This window comes from Macrobrachium nipponense, chromosome 20 (genome assembly GCF_015104395.2).
Source record: "Macrobrachium nipponense isolate FS-2020 chromosome 20, ASM1510439v2, whole genome shotgun sequence".
Taxonomy (NCBI): Eukaryota; Metazoa; Arthropoda; class Malacostraca; order Decapoda; family Palaemonidae; genus Macrobrachium; species Macrobrachium nipponense.
In genome coordinates, this window is record NC_061089.1 from 27,564,122 (window position 1) to 27,589,462 (window position 25,341).

Consider the following 25,341-nt stretch of genomic DNA (forward strand, 5'->3'; position numbering starts at 1 on the left):
TCCAACATACATGTCAACTTAGCCTAACAGTGGGTTGATGACTTTCATGATCTGGTTGCTTGAACATGCCCTTACTATCTTAGGTTGGGCAAATTAGTAAGGTTATAAGTATAGTTGAGCATAGATTAGTGCCTAGGCTACCCATTCGAAACACTTTTACCACTTCAGCCTAGAAGGTTGTGGATAGCCCAAACTTACTTGAACGGCTTTACCCTAACCCAAGTCACTTAGTTTCTAGATTAAGCTAGTCTATACTAGCCTAGCCTAGTTAAGTGTACATCTCAGATGGACTTGACCTACCCTAAGTGATGGAGGAGTTAGCCTAACCTAATTGGAGGTGTTAACATAGCCTAACCTAACCAAACCAGGGTCCTAGCCTAATTGGAAGGGTTAACATAGCCTAACCTAACCAGACCAGGGTCCTAGCCTAATTGGAAGGGTTAACATAGCCTAACCTAACCAAGCCAGGGTCAACCTGGTCTTGCCAACTTCAAATAAGTTAGTCGATTCTTAATTGACTATGCCCACTTAGACTAGTCCAAGTGGTTGTTGGCTAAGTTAACCTGGAATCTGCAAATGGGTCTCTTCCATACTGGTCTAGTTTCTATATTGAAGTCATGAACCTAACATAGAGGGTTCGAGCTTCAGTTGGCTAGAGCAAGGCATTAGAACCTATTCATATCTGGAAGGGGAGGGTGGGGAGTTTCCCATTCTTCAAGAGTGAGGTAGGGTGAAGTGATGTTGGGTACATATCTGGGCCAGGTCACTTGAGTATAGCACCATGATGGTTTCTGGCAATATAGGATTTCCCTTTGAAGGGTAGCATATTGAACATATTCCCGTATATTGTAACAGGTCACCGCATAAGGTGTTTCGTGGTTGGGATCTTAGTTTTTACAAAAACACTAGGCTGTTTAATAGCTCTTCTAGGGCTGAGGGCTGCCCTGAAGGATTGGATATTTTTTACTTGGCTAGGAACCAATTGGTCACCTAGCAACAGGACCTGCACCTTATTGTGGGATCCGAACCGCACCATATCGATAAATTATTTCCTATCACCAGAAGTAAGTTCTCTGATTCCGCATTGGCCGAGATGGGAGAAGGACCTCGGACCACCGGTTTGGCAGATGAGTGCACAAACAACTCGTCCAGAGTGGAACTCATATAATGGAAAAACCAAGTAATAGCTGTCTCAGGGGTTTCACCCTTCGAGGAGCCTGAGGATTCCATTTGCGATACTGGGAACAACAACCTGGAGGTTACGCAAACTAGGTTCTACCTGTTCCGCCATGTCCTGAACGGAAGGATGGGTTCCAGTAGTTAAGGAGGACCCAGAATGAGTGACTGATAAAGTTTATCGTAGCACAATCCTCGCTACCAGGTTCGTGTGGGGAAGAGGCACCACCGATAGGTAGAATTAATATCTCAAGGTCTGGAGGTTGACCAGTATCCCCTTTCGAACTAATAGTTCTCAGTTTTTGGGTGTAGAGTGTCACCACGGATGTAACACGACTCCAAAGGTCGTTAGCTCATATATACACAATGACTCTTTGGCCGTGACTGCCTATATAGTGGACGTTTCTGTCCATTAAAGGCATTCAGTCAGTAGACAATGATCTGGTGGAGAGGTTGTCAGAACAGAGGGAAGGATCTCTATAATTACATGTTTACATGCATGGTGATATACATTGGACTGGTGATTGGGCATATGAATATCGCTTCACACTGACTAATCTTCAGATGAATCAGGAGCAGTGAACTGGCTGGGGCACATAAGAACTCCAATCTGATAAGTGAAAACATACTCTATATCAGAGTAGCCTTGACGGACTACCACTAGTCACATACATCAGTCACGTTATGGGAAACTGACCGTGGAAGGGGGTCTTCCTTTGACCTTGGTAGAGTGGGAGTACTCAATAACCAGGGTTTTGACGTAGACTCAAAAGTAGTCTGGAACATCAGTTCCAATTGGCACTGGAATCAGAGATAATGAGTCAATGCAGCACAGGTCATGATGACAGATACATTTCTTAGTCATGCTCAGTACGGTGTGAGTATGTGTGAGGGACCTTCAGAAGGGCCGGTTTTGACTCGTCAAAGTACTCTGTGGTTATGGAAAGAACTACGTCACCTAGAACATTAAGGTGGTAGACGTAAAGGAACAGGCCAAACAGAGGCGATTGGTCAAGCCTACTCCTTGTTTGTCAAGTTGTACCAATGAGGTTATACAGAAGAGAAGGTCATCAGAGGAATGTGGGCCTTCTGGCATTTAAGAACATATCTGTTAAAATGATCGTGACGTTTGGTCTGTGACTGTATCGAAGCTCAAAATTGAGCAATTTTAAGGAGGTGTCTGTTCATTGAAATTTGAGAGTGGGTTCTTTGTTATGAAAATCACTTTCAATTTCCTGTATATATATACGTATAAGGTTGCCCAGAGGTCCTTGGACACAATTTCTTTGGGTCCTTTGGTGGCTGCTCAACAAATTGTGTAACTCATCCAGTACCCCTGGCGGGTCAGTTGGTATCTTGTCTAAGATGATGGTATGAATGTGAAATGGAGGAGTTAACTGGCCTCTTTCCTTTTCAAAGTTCTGTCTCCTTCTTTACTTAGGGCAGTAGGAAGGGAGTACCATCATAAGCTGGAACGGACAAGGTACAGGTGAGAGGGTTATTATCGTTAAGATACCTATCAGTAGCAGGACATTTCTCTCTCTAGCAAGGGGGAGAGGAATAATGATAAACCTACATGAGTGGATGAATGGGTTTGTTAGGGGAACAGATCTTCTTATCTTCCTTGGAAGCAATGAACTATGACATTGTGTAAAAACACAGAAGTCTGACTCTATGATATTCATATATGTCTTAGATTCTGAAATACTGGTCAGTTGTTTCGTAGAATACTGCTATTCAGAAAACTGATCAAAGGTGGCAAACTCCCAGTTGGTTAATAGTAATTACCTCCCACCAAGAGTAAGTCTATCCTAATGTTAAGACCGAAGGTTTGTTTCGTATATGAACAAATGACAAATTTTTAACTAATTTGTATTTTTCATAACTTACAAACCTGAGGTCTTAACATACAAAGGCCCACCTCTAACCACCCCTCTATCAACTACCTGGGTTGGAAGAATAACTAACGGGGTCATGAGTTAATGAGGGGTATGTGGGTGGCTCCACATGTCTCGTGACCAAGCACAGATGCCAGTAGTCCCTTGCGTACACAATTATTTTAAACTTTATCGGTTTCCAGCTGGCGCTGAGTATTTATTCTAATGTTAAGACCTCAGGTTTGTAAGTGAAAAATACAAATTAGTTAAAAATTTGTAATTTTTACATGTAGATTTTGAAGGTCATTAACTGACAAATCTTTCAAAACTTGATGAAGTTGATAGATTGTGAAGGCCATTGTCACTCCTTACTCATCAATACTTTTGTGCAAATGTTACTGGTGAGCATCGTTGCAAACCAGCGTGGATAGGCTCCCAGTGATTTGGTATCATCGATGAAGGCTTGGTTCACTTTGAAGATCGTTTGTGATTGGTTCCATAATCATTTTTATCAGGAGGTAATTTATTAGACACAGGACCTTGGCATTGCAAGACATCGGGATAAGGCTTTGCTTCTCGTGGACAGTGCACATCCTAACACAGCCCAATTGGTTGGTGAGGAAAATCATATTAGGGTCATGCATTTACCTCCTAATATGACTGCACTCATTCAGCCAATGGTCAAAGGTGTTATTGTTGCAACAAAACAGTTGTTCTTGTAGGAAGTTCACGGAGGAAATTTTTTGGTAATGTTTTGAGGACGAGGAGGAGAAGGAGCAAGGCTTGGATTTGATTGGGAACGAATGCTAGAGAATCTTGGTGAGTTGTCACTGCAGTCGCTATTTACAACTTCACTAATGCTTGGAAGGATGTCATTGTAGAGCCCCTCAGTCATGCCTGGAATTGTATGCAGAATGGAGAAGAGTCTGTAATAGACTTCCAGGTGTTCAATGTTGACAACTTCCATGACACATTCATGACTGGAGGTGACGATGTTCCTGAGAATGATGGTACGGTAGTGGCTGGATGACAATGGTGGTGACCCTAGCTACCAACTTCTCTCTGTCGATGAGATAGTGTGCTGCAGTTGCTGGTAAAGAAACAGCTGCAAATGCTAACTGCCCTCATACAAGAGTTTACTTATGGCCCTCAATACAATTACAGAATTGTTGGAGACCCCTAATATGGACCCCATTGACTTTCCCAGGGCTTTGGATATGGCTGCTCTATAGCATGAGTAATGAAGGGTTGCCATTGCCCAGCAGAATTGTCATTCGTGTCGTCAAAGTACCCTTAACAGCTTCTTGAGGAAAGTGAACAAAAAACAAAACATATCTGTAGCTTTGGTTGTGAAGGCATAAACACCAAGAGGTTTTATGCATGTGGCAATCAGCTGGCCACTGAACATTTGGGATTAATAGTTGCCATACAATGCCAGTATGAAGTTTTGAATGTGATGAATTTGTTATAATGATCAACTGATCACTGTGAACTCAATATTTCTGCTTGTGGCTTGATAGTTTCAAGCATTACAGATTTGTCATGGTTGTCGTTATAGAGTTAAAATACAAGCTTATGGGTTTTTCCATTCCAACACCTGCTAATTACTTATGAAAACTTACAAAGATAATGATAGGGCCTCATTCTTCAGTCCTTTTTTGACATGATTAAACTTTTTCTCTTTATGAAAGCCTGTAGCCTTTGGAACTGGTGCAATTGCTTGAAGTATTGTTATTATTATTTTTATTATTAACAACAAGAACAACAAATGTGCTTACCCTAAAGATCACATTCAGTTTTATGTTAGTGTTATGTTTGAATATGAAAAGGTGGTATTAAATGGTGATTAAAAAGTGGTCAAGGAATTGGCGGTAAAAGAAAGGAGAGAACTTTGAGTTATTTACCTTTTGTATTTTCAGCATGACTGCCAGGAATTCATAACACTGCTCTTGGAAGGGTTAAGGAAACAGATGTGCATAACAGATGATGGAGGGGGTAGTGTTGGAGTTGCCAAACAAAAAAATCAGGATAAACTGGTTAGCAGTGGCAGTAGCACTAGCAGTACTAGTAGTACTAGTAGCAGTAGTAGTACCAACAGTAGGAGCAGTAACAATAGCACCCATGCAAGTGGAAGCAGAGGAAGTCAAATGTATTCATCGCCTTCATCTCCCCAGTCTCCACACTGTCCCATGTCTCCACAGAGTCCGCATTGCCCTAGTTCACCACAAACTCTTCATTCACTCAAACAACCTCTTGAACTCCGCAGTGATTCCCATGAGGTAAGAATGTTAGCTGATGTACTTTTTATTTTGATATGTCTTATCAATTTTGAAAGTAGGGATCTTGCTCTCTTGCTGTTCAACTACTTCTACCTCTTTTCTTTATCTTATATTTGGTGAATAGCAGAAAGTGCAACATCACTTAGGCTTCAATCCTTACTTTCTTAATTCATTTTTATTTACTGGTGGTTTAATGTCTCCTCTAAAGTTTTGATGGTATATTATAGTTAAAGGGATTTTATTGTTTAGTGTGGGTGTTAACTTTCAACTACTAATTTATAAATGACTTGATGTTATTTGGTAAATAATAATCCCTTTTGTGTATTGATGAGGGTGTGCTAACCTTAAAATAGCAAGGTTTCATGAAAGGATTTGGATCTTACCTTTAGAATTGCAAGGTTTCATGGAATGGTTGGGGATCTCACCTTTAGAACAGCAAGGTTTCATGAAAGGGTGGGGATCTCATCTTTAATATAGCGTGGTTTCATGAAAAGGTGGGGATCTCATCTTTAGAAGAGCAAGGTTTCATGAAAGGGTGGGGATCTCATCTTTAATATAGTGTGGTTTCATGAAAAGGTGGGGATCTCATCTTTAGAAGAGCAAGGTTTTATGAAAGGGTGGGGATCTCATCTTTAGAAGAGCAAGGTTTCATGAAAGGGTGGAGGATCTCACCATTTTCAAGGTTTCATGAAGGGTGGGAATCTCACCTTTAGAATAGCAGGGTTGTTGTCTTGGGCAAATTTGTCTTATAGCAAACTATCGTGTAAATTAGTTCATATATATAATTTTGCACAAATCCCAGACACTTAATTTTTAATTAAGAAAAAAAATGTCTGTTGGCTGTGCAGTGCTAGCATAGTGAGGGCCTGAAAATATACTTAAAGTAGATCATGTGGATCACTTGATGGTTATAACAATAAATTTCTTTTTTTGGTTGCTGTAAATTTATGTTCCTATTGGCATAGAGATTGGTGTCTTTTAATTAGGAGTATGTACCATGACTCAAGATGGAATCAGTTGCTGGAATTTGTCATGGAAGTTGACTGTTGGTAGTTAGTTAAGTGGGAGGAACCCCTCTACTCACCTGCTGTTATCAAGAGCTATTTCTTTCGCTGCTGTTAAAACCTCTTTCTGTGCTCAGAATGGCCATCAAGTTGATACCTCATTCATTTTTTTATTTGTATACGTATATGGTGTTCATGTTTTTTTTTTCGAAGTGAATAAAAAAAACCATGAAAGGTTTGAAGGATAGCAGAGTTTTGCTTGCTTTAGTGAAACCTGTTTTGTTCCTCTTCATTTGTGCTTGGAGTGTGGAAAGTCAAAAGATGTTTGCTGGCTTCTTCAAAGGGAAATGCTCCACCATAGATACTACTGAATCTTACCATCTCCTTCCTCCGAGACTACACTAGCTATTTTTCTCACTACATTCTACTCATTCTCCTCTGGCACCTTAGTGAGGGGGGACTTATCTGAATCTATCAATTTATGATGACCTTTGCTACCCTGTCTTTAGAGCAGCATTTGGTTGTTTGGAATTTAAGTTCTTAGTGTGAGAGTTCATATACTTATTACTATGGCCACTGTGGCTCAGGGTCTTATCAGTCTTGCAACCATACGTAAAATGTATATGGTTACAGGAGCTGTTGTTGCTTAGCATGGCATTTTGGATGGAGATTACCTGCCATTTATTTGAGAGAGTATCCTCCAGCCTAGAACAAATCTCACAACCTAGGCATACAAACCACAACCTTTAGCCTTTAGTCATAATCTCACTTCTACTACCCTGTGCAGTCCCTGTTGCTGATGGACAAGTGCTTGATGATGACAGATGAGTTTGAGTTTTCGCAGTCACGCGGCCACCACCAGTGACTTGTTTCCAGCTTGTGCTGAAAAGTACATGTTCATAAAGTGCTCTGGTTTTCATACCTAGGAAAAAATGTTTTACGATGTTCATTTTACAGTTTAATTCTTACAAATATGTATTTGGTATGTTTGAAATTGGAAAGCATTAAAATGATAAGATTTTAGTTGAATATTTTATGTGGTCAACGTCCTTTGCAGTCATCAGAAGTTAAGTGGTTGATGCCTTGAAATTGGAAAGCATTAAAATGATAAGATTTTAGTTGAATATTTTATGTGGTCAACGTCCTTTGCAGTCATCAGAAGTTAAGTGGTTGATGCCTTGAATGAGCACAAATAACATGGTCCTATCTTACTCCTAATATTTTTCTTTGTTTATTTTTAAGTTGACAAGTCGTTTCAATGTGTCATTGTCATACTTTGGTTCATGATTGTACAGTATAGTACATGCAATGCAGAGTATATTGAAGGAGTTCATAAATCTCAAAGGTCTAATTTTTCCTTTTGTCATATTTCATTACTCAACATATTTCTCTGCAATCAAGCCACGAATTACAGCCTTCTCTTTGTATCATCTCTTTTCTGTTAGCCTTGAAAAAGAAACAGAAAAATACAGTATTTTAAGAATTTACGCCCTTATTTTAATAACTGATTTTTATTTTAAAAATAATTTACTAAAAATATGAAAATTAATATAATTAGATGGTGAAGGATAATGACCCTTGAATGGAGACTTTCTCTTATATACTATATGCCATAACCCAAAAACAAAAATATCCCCCATAAGGAGTTAGTGCCATTAGTGCACCTCAGTTGATGCACTTTAGGCATTACTGAAGGTTCTTTGCAGTATCCATTTGGTCCCTAGCTGCAATTCTTGTCATTCCTTTTGCTATACCTCCAATCATATTCTCTTTCTTCTGTGTTTCTTTCCACCCATATTGCAAAAGCAAGGGTTTCCACCTGTTACTCTTTTAAAACCTTTTTACTCTCAATTTCCCTTACAGCGCTGAATAATCTCATAGGTTCCAGTGTTTGCTTGGCCTTTGGCCTCAATCTTAAATTTCTTTCTATTCCAAAAACAAAAATATTAAACAAAATTCTTTAACTAACATTGGAACTAGCACACATATGCAAAGTTAAGGATTGTTCCCAGAAAAAATATTAATTGTTCATACACGGAACAAACCTGGGTTCCTAACATTAGGGTATGTCTTGTAGTCCAAGCTGGAAATGCCAAAGGGCAAAAAATTCAATAAAATTGCATATATATGCAAGGTACTGGTGGCATCTGTCCTCTGTCACAGCAACATACCCAAGCTGGGCTTCGTGATGTCTTAGTTTCTGCTTACTTACTGCCTTAAAGTGAGGATGTCTTGTTCTTTCTCTTTCTAAAGCTGGTCTTTTGTTTGCCTGGGTTTTCTTTCTGTGTGGTATGTGAGGGGTTTTTGTGCTAGTGAGGAAGAGTTGAGTTATCATGGATTCCCTTAACCCTTTAACGCCGAAGGGGTATAATAAAAATCGTCTTCTGTAAGTCGAGGGGGGGTCTGAGTGAGCGCCGAAGCGGAAAAAATATTTTTTTAAAAAAATCACAGCGCGCTTAGTTTTCAAGATTAAGAGTTCATTTTTGGCTCCTTTTTTTGTCATTGCCTGAAATTTAGTATGCAACCATCAGAAATGAAAAAAATATCATTATCATATATAAATAATGCGATATATGATAGCGCAAAAACAAAATTTCATATATACATAATTGTATTCAAATCGCGCTGTGAGCAAAACAGTTAAAGCTAACGAGTTAATTTTTTTTCGTTGTATTGTACACTAGATTGCAATCATTTTGGTATATAAGACATAAAACGATCAAAGCATTTTTTTTCGTTGTATTGTACACTAGATTGCAATCATTTTGGTATAAAAGACATTCTAAAACGATCAAAGCAACACAGAGAAAATATTATCACAAAATGATGCATGAATTCATAACGAGCGGACGTAAAAAAATGTTTTTTTCAAAAATTAACCATAAATCCAAATATTGTTCTAGAGACTTGCAATTTGTTTACAAATGAAGATAAATGATTGAATATTACTATACTGTAAGAGTTTTAGCTTACAATTGCAGTTTTCGACCATTTTGGACGAGTTAAAGTTGACTGAATGTCGAATGTTTTTTTATATATTTTTTTATAAGCAAATATTTCGAAAATGAGTAAAGCTACAATCTTCAATTATTTTTTGTTGTATTCTACATGAAATTGCACACATTTTTATATATAAAACTCTATGGAACGCCAAATATGAAACGGAGCAAATATTACGAGAATGCGACGTACGCATTTCGGAGATTTGCAGCGGAGAATCCGCGCGCTGAGGGAAGGAAATTTTTTTTTTTTAATTTTTACCATATTTAATTCACCATAAATCTAAATATTGTGCTAGAGACTTCAAATTTGTTTCAAAATGAAGATAAATGACTGAATATTACTAGACTATGAGTTTTAGATTACAATTGCGTTTTTCTACCATTTCAGTAGAGTCAAAGTTGACCGAACGGTGTTTTTTTTTTCTATTTATTGTGATTTATATGCAAATATTTCAAAAATGAGAAAAGCTACAACCTTTAAATATTTTTTGTTGTATTCTACACGAAATTGTGCATATTTCATATATAAAACTTTATGTAACAGCTAATTTAAAATGGTGCAAACATTACGACAATCGGACAAAAAAAATTCTGATTTTTTTCGGAAGAGTACCGCGCCAACGTAAGGAAATTTTTTTTTTTTTTTTTTTTTTTTTTCCCATAAATTCACCATAAATCAAAATATTGTGCTAGAGACTTCCAATTTGTTGCAAAATGAAGATAAATGAATGAATATTACTAGAATATAAGAGTTTTAGCTTACAATTGTGTTTTTCGACCATTTCGGTAGTCAAAGTTGACCGACTGTTGAAATTTGGCACATAGTTATTTATATGAAAATATTTCAAAACTGATAAAGTTACAACCATGGGTTGTTTTTAGTTGTATTGTGCATGAAATTGCGCACATTTCCACATATAAAACTTTATGAGCTAATTTAAAATGGTGCAAACATTACGAGAATTGCACAAAAAAATTTATCGGAAGAGTTACCGCGCAGACGGAAGGAAAAAGTTTTATTCATAAATTCACCATTTTTCGACCATTTGGTAGAGTCAAAGTTGACCGAAGGTTGAAATTATTGCACTTATCGTTATTTATATGAAAATATTTCAAGACTGATGAAAGCTACAATCATGAGTATCTTTTTGTTGTATTTTACATGAAATTGCGCACATTTTCATATATAATACTCCATGTAACGGCTAATTTAAATGGTGCAAAAATTATGTCAGTGACGAAATAATTGCAGAGATGTGTCACTGTTACTTTTTAGTGCGATAAGAAAGAAATTCACGCTTGCGCGCCTGCATCATGAGTGTAAACAAAACAATGCCTTGATCCGTGAGCTCCCAGCATCCCCCAAGGCGCCTGATTCAAAAGTTTTCAGCTGGTAGGCCCATAAGTAATTTTCCGCGAATTTAAAAAAAACTTTTTATCGACGTACCATACGTCCAATCGGCACCCGACAGACAATTTATGTCGACGTTTAATGTGTCCAATCGGCGTTAAAGGGTTAACTCTTCTGCTATCTCTGCCTCTAGATCCAGGAAACCATAGAAGCTGGGGCCCAGTGTAGGTGGTTTCCCTCGTTCATGCTTTGTAGCCTCCATATATACGGATCCTCATTCAACTTGCAGTACTATTACACTTGTAATTGCTTTGAACAAGAGGCTGGCAACTAGGAACTGCCCTTTCAAAAAAATTAACTACTATTTGAGATTAATTCACTGATCAATTGCCTGAATATGAAAAACTATGTAAATTATGAAAAAGAACAGCATAGAGATGAAATAAATTTGAGCGAAAATGATAATTTAATAGTAAATTTTGGTCATGGTGTGGGAAGACATGCTGTTTGACAGGCAGACATTAAAAGATGACGGAGATGATTAGTTGATAACTTAAGTTCCCGGTGATACATGCAAAGTGGTCCACTACTCTTTGTCTGTTAGAAGAAAGGCTGCGGTGTGTTTTAGCATTTGAAGACCAAATTTTAGACCATGTATTTTATAAGGGATATGTTTGCCATAAATTTATGTGAATGAAGATAACTGCCTTTTTTTATGAAACAATGTTGTCATCATTGAAACTAGAATGGTATGAAAGTTGAGTTTACTCCCAAAACTCATGCAGTACATAAAATACATTGGAATACAGTATTATTTGTACAAATTAGTTTTAAAGTTAGGAAAAAAAAATGGTCACACTTGCAAATTATACAGCATTGTCCTTAGTAGAGCTAAATGTAAAAAGAGTTAAAGTTACAGATGATACACATAGGCTTAAGAAAGTAGAGGAAACTTAATACAGTATCACGTGGCAAATGCTTGAAATATTGCTTTTTAAATTATTAAAATGAATTCTTACACAATTTTATTAAGATAGTGAACGCCATTACAATTCACAAAAGAACTGTGGATCTGCTTTTTGTAGTACACCAGCAGCTTTGACTTGTCTCCCAGGCTCAAAAGTTTGGTCTGAGTAGAATATATTATCATAGGACATTCCTTTGGGTTTTCTCATGATATTGTCAGTATAATTGAAGACCTACGTAAGGCCTGTCTGCTACAGGGTTCTCGTCCTTCGAGCAGGCTGAGGATTTCATTTGGGATACTGGGAACAACCTGGAGGTTATGCAAACCCTCCATTCTACCTGTTCCACCATATCCTGAACAGAGAAAGGGGTTCCAGATATTGAGAGGGAATCAAGATAAGTGACTGATAAGGTTTATCTTAGCACAATGTTCTCTACCAGGTTCGTGTGGGGAAGAGGTACCACCGATAGGTAGAATTAATATCTCAGGTCTGGAGTTTGCCCAGTATCCCTTTTCAAACTAACAGTTTTAAGATTTTGGGTGCAGAGCATCAGCTCGGATGTAACACGACTTCTGAGTTCTTAGTCTTACATATGCAGAATGACTCTTCGGCCGTGACTGCCTTTATAGAGGAGGTTTCTGTCCATTAAAGGCATTCTGTCAGTAGACAAAGATCTTGTGGAGCTGTTGTCAGAACAGAGGGAAGTCTCTCTGTTACCTGTATGGTGATGCACATTTGACTGGTGATTGGGTCATCCGGTATGTGAATATCACTTCACACTGAGTAAACTTCAGATGACTCAAGAGCATTGAACTGGCTGGTGCACATAAGAAGCTCAGATCTCCTACTTGAAAACATACTCTGTATCAGAGTAGACTCACTGGGTTACCACCGAGCCCATACGTCAGTCACGTTACAGGAAACTGACAGGGGAAACTGTCTTCCTCTGACTTGGTAGAGTGGGAGTACTCAATAGCCAGGTTTTTGACGTAGATTCAAAAGTAGTTGGGAATAACAGTATCCAATTTGCCCCAGAATCCAGGATATTGAGCCAATATAGCACAGGTCATGATGACATGTTTTTAGTCACGCTCAGTATGACTTGAGTTGGCGCTAGAGAGCTTCAGGAGGGCCGGCTTTGACTTATCAAAGTACTCTGTGGTTATCGAAAGAACTACGTCACCAAGAACATAAATGTGGTAGACATTAAGGGAACACAAGCCAAACAGAGGAAGAGTGGTCAGAAATTTTGATGTATTTTTATTTTTGGAGGCGATCAGTCAAGCCTACTCCTGGTTGTCAAGTTGTACCAATTTGGGTCATACAGAAGGGAAGGTCATCGGAGGAATGTGCCTTTCTGGCAATTCAGAACATATCTGTTAAAATGATCATGACGGTTGGTTCGTGACTTGTATCCAATCATTTTCCATGTTCTACATAAAGAATGTTACCCGCTGTTCATTGGACGTTTAATGGGAAGGTTCTGTTAGAACCTTGTACTTCTTCGACATGTTGTTTGACGAAGACTTTTCGTTGAGACAGGTCGAGTCAGGAAAGAAGTGCCAGAAGGGCCTTATTCAACAGAAACAAGAGTCTAATGATGGAGGGAAGGCAAGAACCCATGATGTTTAGAAAAATTAACTCATATTGAGCAATTTAAGGTGTCTGTTCATTGAAATTTGAGAGTTGGTTCATTATTACAACAAACCACTTTCAATTTCCTGTACATAAAGGAGGTTGCCCAGAGGTCCTTGGACACAATTTCCTTGGGTCCTTTGGTGGCTGCTCAACAAATTGTGTAACTCATCCAGCACCCCTGGTGGGTCAGTTGGTATCTTGACTAAGATATGAATGGGAAATGGAGGAGATAACTGGCCTCTTTCCTTTTCAAATTTCTTTCTCCTTCTTTACTTCGGGCAGTAGGAAGAGAGTACGTACCATCATAAGCTGGAACAGACAAGATACTGGTGAGTGAAGTAGCCATACTGTTTGTTATTATCAGTGTATGATACCTATCAGTAGCAAGACATTCCTCTCTTTAGCAAGGGGGAGAGGAATGATAACAAACCTACATAAGTGGATAGATTGGTTTGTTAGAAAAACAGATGTTCTTATCTTCCTCAGAGGCAATGAACTATGTCATTGTGTAGAAACCCAGTAGTCTGACTCTATGATCATATATGTCTTAGATTCTGAAATACTGGTCATTGTGTAGAAACCCAGTAGTCTGACTCTATGATATTCATATATGTCTTAGATTCTGAAATACTGGTCAGTTGTTTTGTAGAATACTGCTATTCAGAAAACTGATCAAAGGTGGCAAATCCCAGTTGGTTGAAAGAAAAGTCTATCCTATTGTTAAGACCAAAGGATTGTTTCGTATATGAACAAATGGCAAATTTTTAATCAATTTGTATTTTTCATAACTAACAAACCTGAGGTCTTAACATACAAAGGCCCACCTCTAACCACCCCTCTATCAACTAACCTGGGTTGTAAGAATAACTTAAAGGGGTCGCGAGTTAAAAAGGGGTATTGGGTGGCTCCACATGACTCGTGACCAAGCACAGATGCCAATAGTCCCTTGCGTACACAATTTTTTAAAAACCTTTACCGGTTTCCAGCTGGCGCTAAGTATTTATCCTATTGTTAAGACCTCAGGTTTGTTAGTTATAAAAAATACAATTTTATTGAAAATTTGTCATTTTTTGTGGCTCTTGTATTTTTGTGTGATAGATTAGTTTTTGTGGGTCTTGTATCATGAGTGTGACAAGAGCTGTAAATTTCTTTTAAGTCAGTCATAGACTATCAGACACTGGTCATAGAGGGATTGATTTATCAGTGCTTTATCCTTGACATGAGAAGCTTCCTTGCTAGTAAGGGATTGCCATTTAATGGGTGCCATAAGCCTCTTATTACAAAGTAGGTGGCCACTGCTACCTTATGATTGAAGGGATTTGCTTAAAATTTTGACTACTTATTAAATTACTATTACTGAAAATACCTGTGTAAGAAATTAAAAAATTTGACCTCTTAAGTGTTAAAATTTTGCAGACAAAAATATCGTCATTTTTCTTAAATAGAAAAAAAAGTTGCACTCAAAAATACATATCCTTATGGTAAATAAAAGATATATAGTTATGCTACATGCTTTGAAAGATTGATTTTTTCTATGTATGGTTCTTTACTTTGTAAAAAAGTAAGTTTTGAGGAAATGGCTAAAAAAAGAATTATTGCATATTTTGTAATAATTATGAAATTGTGATAGTCAGAAAGCTGGGTTTTGCAGTATAAGTATTTCTTCATATAAGAAAAATCCCCAGAAATTTACAAAACAATTGCATGAAAAGGAATGTTGTTCATACACTAACAAACCTTTGGTCTTAACAATAGGATAATTTCTAGCGCCCAGCTGGCTCCGGTTAAAAAGCAGATGAATGCAAGGAATCTTGTGATATCTGGCAACGCAACGCATGCGTAGATCGGGGGAAAGGTGGTCAAGGACCACGCCACTGTGTCAGTCTTTTCTTTAACCGCCTGGGCGAGAGTCATGATTGACCTCTCTTGGCCTTTACCCGATGACTTTGGTAGCCCTCTGTGGCCTCAGGCGGAATGGTTCCCATATCTGCTGTCGTCAAAGGTTCCGAGGGAAATTCCCCCTTGGCGACATCTCCTGTGTCAGCCGCATGCAGAAAGGTTCCACCAGTTGGTAGAATCCCTGTCTCTTCACGGTTGGAGGCTATCAAGTATATCCTCCGAGCGAGAGGTTTTTCTCAGAGAACAGCACTGCAAATGTCCAGCTATTTCAGAAAGTCGACCGCAGTTTACCAAGGCAAATGGGTGATCTACTGTGATTGGTGTCATAAACGGTTTTTCTTCACTCATAACCTCTATTCAGTGAATAGCAGACTTTTTAACCTTCCTCAGAGAGAAAAAACGTTTGTCTATATTCAGTGAATAGCAGACTTTTTAACCTTCCTCAGAGAGAAAAAACGTTTGTCTGTTTCTGCCATTAGAGACTACAGGGGGGCCCTCTGAGTTTAGTGTTACGCCTTAGACTTGACATCTCCTCTTCCTGGGAACTTTCCTTGCTAGTTAAGGGGTTTGAGCAGTCGAGTTCTCCTAGAGAGCTCAAGCCTCCGACGTGGGATGTTCCAATTGCACATCCTCAGGGAGACTATTCCACAGTCCAATGAGCGAGGAATACAGGACCTCTGAAACTGAGAAGTTCGACAGCAAGGCATATTTACTGCTAATGTGCATGCTCTCATCAGGTTAAAGAGAATTAGGGATCATTTGTATGGATCTTGGAGAAATTCAAGTTGTTCATATGTGGAAAAAAAACCCTTGGTCTTAAGATTATGGTAAATCTTCTAGCGCCAGCTGGAAACCAGTAAAGTTAACATAATTGTGTAGTGACTAGTTGTACTTTATTATTGAAAGCTAACTGTGTTGTGTCAATTTTTACTTCAGAATACATTCTTTTATAGGAAAATCTTGGCTTAGACAGTGGTGGTGCATCTCCCAAGAGCAGTATATCCAGTAGTTCTGTGGATGCACATTGTGTTAACTATAGACTGCAACCGATACCAGAAGAAGTTCGCTCTCTTTTGCCAGCACATGTTAATGCATCTTGTGATGATATCTCACTGGCTGGAACTACCAGGTAATGAAATGAAAAACTTATGCACGTTATAGGTAGGGGTAAGTTACGACAGGCTCAGTAACGAGAATTTCATGAGTAATTGATCATTCACTTAGAAAGGAAGAATGTGTGAATTTTCCTACTGTGATGGATAGCCACAACATAAGAGGTAGTTCCTTTAGATGTGTATGTGTCTGTCAGAACCATAAATCAAGAACCGGATGCTGTCATAAGAGTGATTATTGGATTCATAGAGAATTTAAAGATGAGTTGTCACACACATTCTCATTTCATGGGTAACATCGAGTTTGTGGATATGTGGCAGTGTCGTTCTATGGTGTCCATAAAGTAAAGGTTACTGTAGGTAAGAGATTTGGTGAGCAATGTATATCCCCCACTGGAATTTCACTATTTTATATTATTGCAACTGTTACGCAACTTTTCTTGTTAACCCTTAAATGCCGAGCCCCTATTTACAAAAGTGTCTGTTGTATGCTGGCGTTGTTCGGGAGTTAGCGCCGAAGCGGAAAAAAAGTTTTTTTAAAAAATCACAGCACGCTTAGTTTTTAAGATTAAAGAGTTCATTTTTGGCTCCTTTTTTTGTCATTGCCTGCAGTTTAGTAGGCAACCATCAGAAATGAAAAAAAATATCATATCATATATATAAATATTGGAATATAAGACAGCGTGAAACAAAAATTTCATATGTAATTGTATACAAATCGCGCTGTGAGCAAAACGGTTAAAGGTAATGAGTAATTTTTTTCGTTGTATTGTACACTTAATTGCAATGATTTTGGTACATAACAAATTGTGAAACTATCAAAGCAACACAGAAAATATAATCACAAAATGATGCATGAATTCGTAACACGCGGACATAAAAACAAGTTTTTTTCTAAAATTCACCATAAATCAAAATATTGTGCTAGAGACTTTGTTTGTTGCAAAATGAAGGTAATTGATTGAATATTACTAGACTGAAGTGTTTTAGCTTATGATTGCAGTTTTCGACCATTTCAGTCGAGTTAAAGTTGACTGAAGGTCTAATTTTTTCTATTTATCGTGATTTATATGAAAATATTTCAAAACTGATAAAAGCTACAACCATGAGTTATTTTTTGTTGTATTCTACATGATATTGTGCACATTTTCGTGTATAACACTTTATGTAAGGCCTAATATAAAATGGTGCAAAAATTATGACAAGGTGACTAAAGAAATTCTGAGATTTTCAACAGTGTTACCGCGCACGGAGGGAAGGAAAAAGTTTTTTTCAAAAATTGACCATAAATTGAAATATTGTGCTAGAGATTTGCTGTTTGTTGCAAAATGAAGGTAAATGATTGAATCTTATTTGAAAATATTTCAAAACTGATAAAAGCTACAACCATGAGTAATTTTTTGTTGTATTTAACATGAAATTGCGCACATTTTCATGTATAACACTTTATGTAAGGCCTAATAGAAAATGGTGCAAAAATTATGATAAGGTGACTAAAGAAATTCTGAGATTTTCAGCAGTTACTGCGCACGGAGGGAAGGAAAAAGTTTTTTTTTTTAAATTCACCATAAATCGAAATATTGTGCTAGAGACTTGCTGTTTGTTGCAAAATGAAGGTAAATGATCGAATATCCTGTTTGTTGCAAAGTGAAGGTAAATGATTGATTATCGTACGATAACACTCACAAATATGCTAACACTCGCAAAAGTTCTGGAAAACACGAATGCGTCAAGAAATCACTCTCCGACAATGCGTTGCTGATGCTTTGTAGTGCAAGAAGAAGGAAATTCGCGTACGCGCGGCTTGGTAACGCTTGTGAACAAAACAACAGCGTGATCTATGAACTCCCAGCATCCCTCAAGGGACATGATTTAAAATCTTTTGCAAACTAGACCTATAACTATTTTTCCGTGAATATTTAAAAAAACTTTTTGTAGTCGACGTACCGTACATCCACTTGGCACCCGACAGACAATTTTAGTCGACGTACAATATGTCCAGTCTGCGTTTAAGGGTTAAGCATAATAATTATAGTGCAGAAATTTCTTAAAAATAAACTGATGTAAATCTTCAGCTGTTTTTACTTAACAGATTTTTATCAGTAAAGTAAAAACTAAATTCGTCGGCATTTCATTTTAAGGCTAACCAGAAGGAATTGCACATAACCTCTATAAAGAAATATAATAGAATATTTCATTATAGAATGTTTCATCTATAATTTAATTTGCTTTGTTTGCTTTATAGCTGTCATGATGCTGAAAGTGTTGCCTCTGATGTGTCGGATCCAGCTGATGTAGGTGGCAGTGGTGGTATCAGACGATACAATCACTTAGGTGATAGTTCTGACTGTGATAGTACTACACAAAATACAATCGCTACTCATAATCTCCATACCCTTCACTGTGATAATAGCACTTTAAGCCTTGAGAAGAATCAGTTGAATGAACAAGTTCAAGATAAGGACCAGAACACCATTAGTCGTCAAGAGAAGGGCTTGTGTTCCACATCCTCTCCTAATTCCTCTGGTGCTCATATAGCCTTGGTAAAATTAGAAGATATTATGAAAGAGTCAAAGACATCTAATGTGAATGTGTTAGTGAAAGATAACCCTACAAACAATGAACTCCTCTTTGACTCTGAGAAATATGCAAAGTATGATAAAACACGATTAAAAAATAGTGTTGATAATTTAAGTAAGTCAGGTGTGAAAAGAATCAAAGAAGTTAATCTCCTCCATGAAAGGAGAGGATGTCAGTCCGTGGTTGGTGTAGCAGAGTCTGAGGAGGACGATTCTGAAGATAGAGAAGATATGACAATAAACAAGAAAATTAGACTTGATGAAAAAAATATTCAATTAGAGTTAGAAAGGCATCAAGTTTTATCAGAGCGAAGTGGTGATAGTTCCATGTCAGCATCAAGTGCTGATGTGCCAAGTCATTCAACAGTTTCAGTATCATCACTAGAACAACACCAGGCGGATAAAACTTGGCGATCATTTGTGGGTGATCAGAAGAGTGCAGTTGTTGAAACATTTTATGGGCAGTTCAAGAGTTCGGTAAGAGTAACTGACTTATATTTATGGGCTGAAAGATTTTGGTAATAGTAACTTGATTTACAGAAAATGATATGTATTAGCATACTGTATATTATTATATTTTAATTGGATTATACAACCAACATCATCATTATACAGATAGCATGATGTAATTGTTTTTTTTTTTTACTTCGCAGCTTGTTTGTTGTACATGTGGACATACTTCTGTGAAGTATGATCCTTTTGGAACCCTCTCGGTGCCTCTACCTTATGCCAACCAGATCCAAATATGTAAGAAACTTCAGTTTTTTTAATGCTTGAAGTTAGGAGAAGAATATGATAGTGTGAGGGAGGATTGCTTGATATTTAGTACACATTATATTAAAAGTTGTGCAGACCAGATAAATGATTAGCTGCTTGATTCCAGCTAGTTCTGCTTTTGATTGCATCATTTATTTTAACTTTAGTGCATGTTTTTGTTGCTATGTTCCTGGTTAATTGCTTTTTTAGTCACTAATTTTCAATAATCATATGGTTTCTGCTAATGAGTGTATGGAGGACAAGGAAAATATGTCCAAATTTGACTGAATTATAAAATTTTCTCAACATTGCAAGACTGAATTATACTTGCGACTTTTATGCAATAACTTAAAGCATCTTGAAGTGCAGTTTATGAAACTTATTTTGAGTCCAATTTATACTTTTTAGAGCAAAAATGATCTTTAGTCACAGGTTGAACAAGGTTCTAGTGGCCTTATGAGACAATACATAGGTTTTAGGAACCTTCTGATATTCAGTCTCCCTCTTAATCAAAGTATCCTTTATTTACACATTACTGAAATTATTTCATATGCTTTCTTTTATGCTGAGAGGTCTTTCTGTTGGCCCTGGATGCTCTTGTCAATAAAGTCCTGATGTATATTTTGCTCTCCTTGGCAAAAGGCCATGATATTTGGTTCTCATTTTTCAGCTAAGTCACCTATCATTTACTCTTCTGCATCTAATCCTACATCTTCAGTATTCTGTGCTCATAAAGTTCTTACAATTCTTTCATCTTGAAGGCTTGACAAGGTATCTGGATTGGATTACTGTATATTCTTGCCCAGTTTTGAGAGAGCTTGTCAACAAAGTGGCTCCTGTGGTTAGGTGTCTTTTGCTTGAATTAATCTTATACTTGTCTATCATCATGATAACCGACTATTGTCTTGACATTCCCAAAGAAGAGTGACTGCCCCAGTCCTTCCAATTACCTGCTTAATGCCTGGAATTCAATTTATATTTTTCTCCCCATATCATCAATAATGGTTTTGTAAGGAAAGATTTACCAGTGATTTTTCCAGTCTCATTGATGTTTGTTCATCTTCGTTGGACTTTGAAGAATCATTTATTGTTGCATTTAACACCAATGCATTTAGTCTTTTAGAATCAGGGGGATCCCAAATCTTTCCATAGCAAATCATATTTAGACCATATGTTGACTGTAAATTTATGTTTCAATGTGTAATTTGGGTTTTCGTGTCACTATTAAGCTAAATACGTGCATTTTATTGTAGTACCTGAAATAATCTGGAAGTAACAAGTTGAATTTTGCAAAAAAACATTTTTGTGGATAACATTGCAGCCATTCTGATGCATGGACAGCATCAGAATTTCATAGGTTTAATATATTCTGGCATAAGGTTTGGTAAACCAAACTTCTGGCATAAGGCTTCAGTTATTATTTTTGCTCCTATCATTTTGTGTCCTTGCTTTCCGAAGGCAAAGCAACAACATTCTTCATCCCTGGTTGGGTTTAGGAGTTTTTCACCTACCCTTGTTTTTTTTTTTTCTCTCTTCTGTTAATAACCTCCTGTTTAAGACTTCTAGTCTTGGTTTGCTGATTATTCTGTTCTCCATATTTCTTGTTCCTGCACTTCCCAGCCCTTGCTTGTTGAATACAGTACACTCATTCTTAGATTGCTCCATCCCCATGAATTAACTATGGTCTTGTAAGTTTAATTGGATAGGGAACCTGTAACTTAGTCAAATTCAGTGCCTTCAAAACCTTTATTTTTTTTGTCTCCCATAATCAAGTTCATTTATTTTTTATGAAGATTTAATTTAACCTTAACTCTCAGATATTAATGTCCAGGGTGCTTCTAACTTTTCTTGTTGAGTTCATTTTCAAATTTCTACATCTTTTTACAAGATTGGAATGTAATTTAGAAGATGCAAGTTCTTTTCATCTAGGTTTTTAAGATTTCAAACTTTTGTATTCCAGTTTGGAGAGTTACTTTCAATATCATGTGTTTCTTTTCTGTGTCTAACATTGAATGGGTTGAATTTAAGGCAGTTTACTTGAATAGTGAAATAACATATTGTGATCACACTAAATGGCAACTAAAGAATTTTCTTATTTTGTCCTGTTCTGCTATGGAAAGTTGGATCTGTTATATCAAGATTTGTATCAAATTTTCAAATCAAACCTATAATAAATACTTGTACTATCTTGTCACACATTCTTAAGAAACATTTGTGAATGTTCCAAAGCATTTTGAACTGTGACAGGCCTGTTTGTTATATAACATTGAATAAATTCTCATGATAAGTGGATTAATTCTTAATAGTATATAATTTTTTTGTTTTATGCAAGAATACACTTTTATATCGCAATAATTATGGTAACAAATGGCGTTTACAACGATGTAATTGTTTGCTGGTGCTGATGAACCACTTACTGGTACTGATGAACCACTTACCGGTGCTGAAAATCGCCTACCGACACTGATAAATCGCTTACTTTTGCTGAAAATTGCTTTCCAACACTGATAAACCACCTATTGACACCGATCAACTGCTTACTCTTGCCGAAAATTGCTTATGAGCGGCAAAAATTGTTTCAACGACAATGTTAGCCAAGTGTTGTAAAACCGAAATGCTGTTAACCAATGCTGCCAGTAACCGTGGATTGCCTGCATACAATGTTGTAATCATTGAGAATTTGTTTTATGCTTGTAAACTGTCAAAATAGATTGCATGGGAGCATATAAATAGATAAATTTATAATGCCTTTTCTCATTGCCGATATTAGTGAGGACATCTTGTAAAAGAAATCATGATTAATTTGCAAGGCTTCGGTGTAAAACTTCAGTTTATGCTTTCAAGTCTACAAACTGTAACAAGTGTAACATGGCTTATGGAAATATGTTGTTAATCTAGCCATAAAGATTGTAACTAGGCCTACTGGTTACCTTCAAACTTATCTTTGCATTAATTGTATCAAAGTCAATTTCATCATGATCACTTAGAATTGAAAATCAAGCATTTCTAATATAATTCAAATTATTTTGTTTACTGATTCCATGCTTTCATTCCTTACAGTTAAGCAGGGAATATAACACATAGTTGTTTGCAGTGTTATTAAAGGGTGATAAAAAGACAAGCAGATTTACTTTTTGCAGACAATAAAATATTTTTTCCTTACCAAAATTAATAAAGTGTGGTATCTGAACATTGTAACCACATAGTAGGTCGTAATTGTTAGATCCAGATATTTTTTCTCTTGGAGTGTGTTGGGGGAACAAGTTAGGAGGGATTGGGAACACAAAGTGGTGTAATTGATATAGAGGTAGCTTTTTTTTTTTTTTACTTTAAAGGAAAATGATAGCAGGTGGCAACATTAATTACCAAATGAAGCCTGTGCTGCTAATGCTGGCTAGATTTTCAATGATGGTATGAAGTACATATATTAAAAAAGACTTTGCTGTGTAGTGCACTAGCTTTTAACTATCGATGAAGTATTTTTGAAGCTTTAAAAGCAAAGTTGTTCATATACGGAACAAACCTTCGGTCTTAACATTAGGATTTACTAGCGCCAAGCTGGAAACCGGTAGAATTAAAATTACACTTGTGAGATCCAGGGACTATTGGCATCTATACCAGGTCACGGGGCATGTAAACCCAGAATGCCCACGGCGACCTGTGACCCACCAGTTATTTTCCTACGGCCTTTAAGATAAGACTTGTTTACTGTCTATCTGATTTAAAGCCGGTTTTCAGTTTGCCTGTTTTTTATCCATTTCATTTTTCATTTCTTATGACTTTTTCTTTCTCCGAGTGTGCTCAGTGTGAGTTTGATCGGTAAGAGTGTATAAGTGGTATGATGGAGATTTTTGCCTCAACATCGGGATCGTCTGCCGTTTCGAAGAGGAGACAAAGGAAATGCCCAGGAATCAGCGGCTCTCCATGTTCTAGATTTCTAACTTCGGTGTCGTCGGATCCTCATCCAACCTGTAGTAGGTGCAGGGAAAACGTATGTACGGTTACTAATCCATGTTCTGTTTGTCGCGGTTGGTCGGTGGAACAGTGGAAAAAGTTCTATGAGAAAGGCCAATAAAAAAGGAAGGTGGTGACGCCATCTTTGGATGACCAAACCTTACCGGCTTCTTTTGTATCGGCAATAAACCAGGCTGCTCCATATGTTTCTCCACCTGCTTTTGATTTGTCCCATACCCCTTCGGTTTCTCCTAGCGATTCAGTATCGGAAACGTCAGGAGGGGTCTCGGGTAATTTTATGAATAATATGCACGCTCCTTTGTTCGATGACGTCACAGACTGCTTCTCAGCCTATTTCGCTGCACCCAGACTCAAATACGCCTTCTGACTCGGCAATACAAACTGTAATGCAGAAATTACAGGATATAGAGAAGAGAATGGATAAGAGAGACAAAAAGAAAAGGTGTGATTCGCCTTCTTCGTCTTCTTCCTCTAGTTCGGCATCATCGCTAAGTCTGATGACGTCACGGCGAGCGCCAGTCAAGTGTTGGAGGATTCGGGAGTTCGCGACTGATCCTCGGGCTAAGAGGAGAAGAGTGAATTCTTTGTCATCTTCAGACCAGGAATGTCGTATCCAGCAGGAAGGTCGGGAAGTCAGTGGCTAGTAAGCACAAAGTTAGCAGACGAAGCCGTTCGCAAGAATCCGAACAAGCGAGAGAGGCGACGGCTGACGGACTAGCGGCCGATGCGGAGTTGCCAGTTCGGATTACAAAGACTACGATACCGCTGGTAAAATCGATGTTGGCGGCGAAAGGTGCAGCAGAGGATAGAATGCAGATCCCAGTTTCGCCCGTAAGGCCATTCAAAATAAGTACAAAGGATGATAGGGCTCCTATTAAAAGTACGAAGAATAGGGAGTTGGCAACCTCGTCGGATACGTTCGTGGAAGGCAGTGTCCGTCTGGATGAAAGGTCGAGGCCGAGTTCTCCTACGCTCGAAAACGATACCAATACTAATAGAGACTAAGTTATATCTGTTTCAAGGGAGCCTTCATCTTGGAGATCTAGACGAGATTCTCTCTCTAGATCCGTGAGCAGAGAAAGAGTGAGGCGTTATCGTTTCCCTGCTGACTATTCGGGATCGAGCCAACGGCGGCCAGCAAAGATCAAAGAGACCGCGGCCGTAGGGGCAGGTGGCCGTGGAATTCCGGGCCGTCTGTCAGAAGATAGGGGCGAGACAGCATCCCTTGTGACAGAGAATGGTACATTAGAGCCGGAGGAAGGAGAAAACCAAGAGTTTCTGGCCTCGTATGCAGAGGTGATTGATTTGATTCGTCAATTCAATAACCTTTCGGAGAAGACAGAAACACCGGCCAGTATGCTTCCTCCTGGAATTGACATGGCATTTGGATTAAAAGGGGATACCAAGGTGTCTTATGAATTGCCTTGTTCGAGTCATGCGGATTCTGTCTTACAACACGTAAACGCAAAGATTGCAGGAAGGGATAATTCCTTAAGATCTAATAGATCATTTAAATTTATTCCCCCTCCAATGATGAAGCAAAGGAAATATTATACGACACCGAAGGTCCCTTTGCTGTCTAGACAAGTGAACCCTAATGTTGTAAGATTAAGGCCTTGATTAACCTTGGATCAGGTTAAAATGGAGTGCCCTTCGATGACGTACCAAGAGGCTGCTACGTTAGAAGCAACAGCTTCTTCTGTCTTTCAGACTGCTTCTTGGTTA

At 37.8% G+C, this 25,341-nt stretch overlaps 1 protein-coding gene across 1 annotated transcript in view; it reads left to right on the forward strand.

Annotated features, from left to right (window-relative positions):
- The window catches only part of LOC135223980 (uncharacterized), a 206,969-nt gene that overhangs the window by 113,828 nt on the left and 67,800 nt on the right, over positions 1–25,341 (forward strand). The window contains exons 7-10 of the mRNA XM_064262902.1: positions 4,973–5,332; positions 16,148–16,323; positions 18,552–19,362; positions 19,539–19,632. Coding sequence (XP_064118972.1) covers positions 4,973–5,332; positions 16,148–16,323; positions 18,552–19,362; positions 19,539–19,632 — 1,441 coding nt within the window. The remainder of the gene's footprint in view (positions 1–4,972; positions 5,333–16,147; positions 16,324–18,551; positions 19,363–19,538; positions 19,633–25,341) is intronic.